The 6,945-nt window shown below is 50.1% G+C and overlaps 1 protein-coding gene across 1 annotated transcript in view; it reads right to left on the bottom strand.

Annotated features, from left to right (window-relative positions):
• Slc35f6 (solute carrier family 35 member F6) overlaps window positions 1–5,426 on the bottom strand; it is a 14,806-nt gene extending 9,380 nt beyond the window's left edge. Inside the window, exon 1 of the mRNA XM_008835011.3 lies at window positions 5,264–5,426. Within this exon, the coding sequence (XP_008833233.1) occupies window positions 5,264–5,340 (77 nt within the window). The 5' untranslated portion in view covers window positions 5,341–5,426. The remainder of the gene's footprint in view (window positions 1–5,263) is intronic.
• Window positions 5,427–6,945: the final 1,519 nt, after the last annotated feature.

Here is a 6,945-nt window from a genome sequence, read left to right as displayed (position 1 = left end):
AGAGTTTTATCTGTGTCCTGGTGCTTTCTCCTGATCAACTGGATTCATCCATCACCTCCTTTCTCTCTCTCTTTCTTCTCTCTCTCTCTCTCTCTCTCTCTCTCTCTTTTTTTTTTTTTTTTTTTTTTTTTTTTTTTTTTTTTTTTGAGACAAAGATCTCCCTGTAGCCCTAGGTGGCCTGGAACTTTCTATGTAGAACAGGCTAGCCGCAATCTCATACAGATCCCCCGTCTCTGTTTCCTGAATGCTGTGATTAAAGGCATCCCCACCACGCCCAGCTTCACAATTCACTGTGCACTGATTGTGTTGGGCCTGTGCTGAGCACATTGCATGGGCCATTCTGGTTAAGCTTCATAAGGATCCTCATTATCAGAGGGCGACTTAGAGACTCAAGACACAGTTCAGGCTCATTCAGTTAGCAACGTGCACATCTGTGGTCAAACCCTGCTGGAGTTCATCCTCAGAAAAGCAAGAGAATGCTCAGAATGCTCAGCCTCAGGTTACACAAGTCCGGTGAGTTCTAGAGAGAAGCAGGCCAACACTGATGAATGTCAAAAGTATCAGACAATATAAGCTCTGTAAAACGAGACCCACAGAAGGCAGTTAATGCAAACAACCCCTTTTTTGTACCTTCTCTGTTCTTTTCCACATGCAGTGTGAACCACCTTCCTTGAGTGGGGTCAGTATGGTCTCATTGGATTCTGGCTAGCAAGCTTCTGGGGGAGCATTCATTCTCTGGACACTGCCTTGCTGACTGAGACAGAGAAGGCTGGATGGGCTCAAGGGTACTGTCTCTGATGTTCCACAGCCATGACATACATCACACAATCATCATCCTACAAAATGCCTTATTTCACAAATGAGGAACCTAGGGTCAGAGATAGCTTTTGAGGGGCACAGGACTCATAAACATCCAACAGGGTCAGTAGCCAGGGCTGGTACCCAGAATGGTAATACCCAGTTTCATAGCTTTGCACTCTGAAGTTTCCCCAAACTTTTTACCCCAGCCTTTCCCTGCTGAGCTGAGGAGAAAGCTCAGCTTCCATTCTCCAGTCAGACTGAAGGCCCAGCCCCTCTGCTGGCAGTGACAAGCTACTTTCAGGGTTCCCCAAGCCATCAGCAGGAAGGCTGTGGGGTGGACAAACCCGCAGGACAGTGAGTTACTTGCAGTACACTTTGCTTACACTCAAGGCTCAGCACCAGGGGTTACAGAGACTAGGAAGTGTCTGACGTGACTGGGCCCTGCTGATTCCTAGAGAATCACTGCCATTTCCTCCCGCATCTTCAGCTTGACTCAGCAAGTTAGCTCTTTCCCTTACCCAGTGGTTGTCAGAAGGGTCAGGCCTTCCCTATGAGCAGGTGACTCTCGATTATGAGAGGATAAACAGTGATGAGCCCTTTCATCTCTGTGGGTGAGAAAATCTTGAGATTGTAATGTTCATGTCACAGAGGAGACTTGAGGCTCAGGGAGGCCCATGACTCCTCTCATCACACAGCTTCCAAACTACATGCTCCCTCCACTCTTCTGCACTGCCCTCCCCCCACCATAAAACTTCCTTAAACTGGCCCTGCAGTCCCTCTGAACCAATGATGCCAACCAGTTCACAGAACCCAAGGGCAGGGGCCAAAGGCTAAAGTTGGAAAGGAAGAGTATGAGGCACTTCTCTAAACAGAGGCCTGGTGATTCCAGGCAGGGTTTCCTGCCCACAGATGAAGGCAAGCCAGGCTCATAAGCCCTCTCTGGCTAGCTCTACAGCCTGCAGCAGGGGGCTGTGACTTAGGAGCTTAGGAGGGTCCTGGAGAGGACCCTGGAGGGTCCACAGTCTATTTGACTGTGGTTCTTCTGGTGAAGCATTTCAGTTAGATTTGAGACAATGGGGCTCTACCCTGGGCATTGGTTCAGGCAGATGGAAACAGCTTGGTCTCAAGAAGATGGTCCACAAAAGTGGCTGGTGAGGGGATGAGGAAGAAGTCACTGAAAGGGGAAGTACTACTTCCCAGGGAGCGGCCTCTGTCAAGGCCCAGGGAGGGTTGCAAGGGCTAGCCAGGGCTGATGGCTTTTCTCCTCATGGGCATGTAACAGTTCTCTGCAGCCTTCTACACCCCGCTGAGTGGGCAGAGGAGAGCTGACCTATGGTCCCAGCACTTCTTCCCTACTTCCTCTTCTGAGGCACCCAATCCTCCCAGGGACCCCAGGAGGGGAAGCACTGAGGTCCTCCTGTGGGGGTCAAGAATCCACCAAAGGCTGCCAGAAGCTCTCAAGATAAACAAGCCAGATTTCTTAGTCTGAGTGAAGGCTTGCTATCTGGTCCCAGGAGGGCACCCTGATGGTAGGGGAATAGATCATTTACAATTTACACCTCTAGACACAGTGGGGAGATGAGTGAAGAAGGCATAAGGAGGCAGGACTTGGGAGGAATGCAGTCTAAAGGCCAATATGGGAATGGGACTAAAGTCCTGAGACATGAGGGCCAACCCCCTTCTGACATCCTAAGTTACAAAAAAAAATTTCTCTTGGAGCTTCACCTATAAATTTGGGGATTAGACTAGCAAATTTGTTTATAGCAATCATGAAATGCCCACAAACTGGGTATGGTGGTATGTTGTGAAATACAATACTTGGGAGGCTGAGGCAGGAGGATCCCAGGTTCAAAACCAGCAAGAGCGACATAGTGAGACCTGTTTTCAAAAGATAAATAAATAACCAGCTTCCCAAAAGGATTGCAGAGGTACTGTGCTGGTCAGTTTTTGTCAACTTGACACAAACTAGAGCCATCTGGGAAGAGGGAACCTCAGTTGAGGGATTTCTTTTATCAGACTGACCTGTGGCCATGTCTATGAGGCATTTTCTTCATTGTTAACTGATGTGGACAGTGTCATCCCTGGGCAGGTGGGCCTAGGCTGTGTAAGAAAGGAGGCTGAGCAAGCCATGGGAGCAAGCCAGTAAGCAGTGTTCCTCCATGGTTTCTGCTTCAGTTCCTGCCCTAACTTCCCTCAGTGCGGGATTGTGACCTGGGAGTTGTAAACTGAAATAAACCCTTAACTCCCCAGGTTATTTTTGGTGTTTTATCACAGCAATTGAACATTTACCAGGACAGTTACCTACTCCTGCTGGTAGTTAAGAGCACAGATTCTAGAGTCAGACTACTTTGACTCAAATTGAATCCATCATTTGAGAAGTGAGCTGAAGTTGGCACGTAACTGAATCTTTCTGTACCTCAGTTTCTCTATCCAGGGATGATGAACCTATATACCTCCTTCTTTGGTTAATGAGCATTCTTTGAGTTCACGTGAAACGATGCCAAGGCAGACAGCCTGGCACTTGGTAGGCCTTGGTCCTGTGTACTGGCTGCCCTCACTGATGTGCTTGTGTTTAGAATTACAGGCCAGCAATGGGGTTCCTAATGGGTAGCTCACCTCACGGTATGCCTGTCACTCCCCCATCTTCTCTCCTCGCTGTTTGTTTTAAAACATGGTTTGCATTTCAACTCTGGGGCCCACCGCAGGACAGGTGGCTCCTGAGAGGCCCTACACCAGGTTACAGGACAGGGGACATGGTCAAAGATTGAGTCTCTCACTTAGGCACCTCCTTCCTCATTCTCCAGTAGCCTCCAAGGGTTGCGCTTCCTGAGAGTAAGGATCCCCTGACTTCCTACCTGACTGGTTTGGAGCTCTTTTTAAGGAAGGACTGAGTCAGCAAAGTTTATCCCAGTAGTAAATGACCATTTGGACTTTCCCTGGGGACAGCAGCCCTGACAGGCTTATAGCCACTGGAACCATTCCTTGGCTAGTGTGAGAAATTTCTCCGCAAGACACTCAGAGGTGAGCCCAAGAGACAGGTAGGCCCCACCCAGAATTCCCTTCTTTAGGGGAAGGGGGTCCTCCATTGTGACTGCTGTCTCTGTTCACTTCAGATACCAAGCATCTCAAAGCCATCTCCTGTGCCTCCTTCTCTCCCACACTGTAGGAACCTTACAGTCACCTGAAGAAGTGACTACTTCTCTCCTAACCTCTCTTCTGATTCACTTCACATCTCTATACAAATACCTCAGAAGTGAATAAAAAATGGAGATGTCCCTCACAAGGCTCACAGTTTCTCAAAGTACAGATCCCAACAGGTAACCAAGAGCACACCCAAAGGACAGGAAATCTACTGGGAGTCACCATAAGGTCTCTTTTTGCCTAGCAGGACCCAGTGGAAAGTGAGGCTTGGTTGGACAACCACTGTCCACTGCTCTTCATGTGCACCTTAGACAAAGGCCAGGTTCTGGTCACTAAGGAATTTAGATGGAGAAGGAAGCCCTTGCCCTGCAGGAGGTGCAGAGATCAAGTGATATCAGCCAACCTAAAGGCTTTGCTGCATGACAGAGAAAAGGTCGTGCTGGGTTCCTCCGCCTCAGGATGCCCTGGTCCTTAGTCCCCAACCTCCTAGAGACTGTCCTGTTACCCACATGCAATGGAGCTGACAAGCCCCGCTGCCTCCCTGTCAGGATTAAGGCCACTTCTTCTCCCACGCAGACACCTTGATTCTGTGGTCTTGTGGCCCCATTCTGCACCCAGTCTCTCTCTCTTCTTTTCCCACTTCCCTGCCATCCCCTCAGTACCCTCATCTGCTAGCAGAGCCACAAAGTGTGTTTCCCTGCACCAAACGACTCTTATGTTGACCACTGAGTTGATCACATGGCTTCTTTCTTTTTTCAATCTTATCACTTTCCCCCAGGTCAATGGGCCCACTCTGATTATGGGGGTAGGAGGGGTGGGGTTTCGTTGGGCAATTTGGCACGGGCGACTAGCCACTTGGATCTCACCTTTCTCTTCCCTGCCCTCAAACTTCTGCCACTTAGACTCCCAACTCCTCCATGACCGACCCAGGGCCATCCTCTCCTGGTTTCCTAGGCCCTTCAGCTCACTAAGCCCGGCGACAACAGGAGTTCTAGTGCTCAAATCCTGCAGCCTCCCTCGGGATCGCAGCACTCGTAGCGCCGCGGGGAGGAACCGGTCCAACTCTTCGGTTCAAAGACGAGGAAACTGAGGCGCGGGGACGGGAAGTGATCGCCAATCAAAGCCGGGCCTCGGATCCCTGCATTTTCCCGGCCCCGCACCCCTTGGTCCACAAACTGCACGAACCGAACCTGCTTTCGGTAACGTGCTCTCTGGTGCGGCCAGAGAGCAGCGGCGGAGCGAGGAGCGGAAGGACGGCGCAGGGCGGGGGGACTCGGCGCCCCCAGGCCCCAGCAGCCCCTCCGGCCCGACCCAGACTCACTTTGCCGAGAGCGTGTTGATGGAGCCGGTGACCAGCATGAGCCCGGCCAGAAACAGCTGGTACTTGGTCCAAGCCATAGTGGTGGACGCGGGACGCCAGTTGAATCAGCAGCTCCTACCCGGGTCACCAGGGGAGGGGGGTGTCTCCAGCTCAAGAGCTTCCGGGCCGGGCATCACGTGACTCGGTGGCTCCGCCCCACACCTCTAGCCCCGCCCCTTGGTTGAAGCCGTTTGGCATATGCGGCTGGTAGGGTGGTGTGCACAGGGTGACTCCTGAGGGTGCCAGGCCGGCCCACTGGTTTTTCTTTTCCTTTCTCCTTTCCTTTCTTTCTCCTTTTCCTTTCCCCGTTCTTTTACCTTTCGCTTAACTTTTCCTTTTTCCTTTCCTCTTTGCTTTGCTTTTTTTTTTTTTCCTTTTGCACGCTAGGGCCAGGCAAGCCCTTTACCGCTGAGCTACACCTCCAACCCTTTGACCTCCCTATTTGTTAAATAGGCAGGTGGGACCACGCAGTGAAGAAGCATGAGGATCTTAGAACATTTAGTAAGCGCCACAGCGTCGGAATCCCCTTTCTCCATGGCCCCCAGAGAACTGGAGGCCCTGGGAAATGTCCGTAGGGAGCCCAGTCTGTTAGGATGCTCACATCTTCCAGTAAAGTAGCATAGGAATCTAGTTCCAGCTTCCAGTAGGGGGCAGTTTACAGTTAAAACTAAACCCGGAAAGGAGACACTTAGGTAAGCATGGTCCCCAGAGAGCTTTTGGAGGGTCTGGGAAATGTCCGTAGGGATCCCAGCCTGTTAGGTTGCTCACATCTTCCAGTAAAGTAGCATAAGAATCTAGTTCCAGCTTCCAGTAGGGGCAGTTACAGCTAAAACTACACTGGGAAAGCTAGGCACTTAGGTAAATGCAGGAAGATCAGAAGTTCAAGGTTGGCCTTGAACTATGTAAGGAGCTTGAGACCAGGCTGGGTCACAAAAGACCCTATCTATAAATTAATTAAACAACAACGACAAACTAAACCGAGAGATGGGGATTTAATTAAAATCATGCTCGTGTGTGGTGATGGAGGTGGTATGGACTTAGATTCTCTAAGCTCCCAAGCCCTATATATACCCTCTGTTTAAGCCCCTGCCCTAAGCTCACCCTCTTGATCTTTCAGGACCCCTCTAGATGCTGTTCAGAGGCATCTGGGCAGAAAGACCAGCCCCAAGTTTGTTTATAGAGGATTTCTGACATTATTTTTTTCTGAAATAGGGCCTTGTTATATAAGCCAGACTGGCCTCCACCTTGTAGCCCAGTATAGGCTCTAGTTTATGCTTCTCTCTTTAAATTTTTAAAATTATATTTATTTGTGTGTGTGTGTGTGTGTGTGTGTGTGTGTGTGTGATGCTAATGTGAAGGACAGAGAACAACTTCAGGAGTTGGTTCTCAGAGTGGGTTCTCTCCTTCCATCATGTGGGGGCCCCAGGGATCAAACTCAGGGGTCTTTACCCGCTGAGCCATCTCACCAGCCCCAAGGGTGTGATTCTCTTACCTCAGCCTCCTGAGTTCTGAGATAACAGGTGTAGACTACCGCATCCAACAATTTCTAATTTTTAAAAGCTTGCTCTTGGTTCTTAGCTGCCAGCTTCCAATCTTTTCCCCCAGTGCTCTCATCTGTAGTCCATGTCTTACCAGTGGTAAAA

This window comes from Nannospalax galili, unplaced genomic scaffold (assembly GCF_000622305.1).
Source record: "Nannospalax galili isolate Female #2095 unplaced genomic scaffold, S.galili_v1.0 scaffold517, whole genome shotgun sequence".
Taxonomy (NCBI): Eukaryota; Metazoa; Chordata; class Mammalia; order Rodentia; family Spalacidae; genus Nannospalax; species Nannospalax galili.
This window is presented reverse-complemented; position numbering and strand designations above follow the sequence as displayed.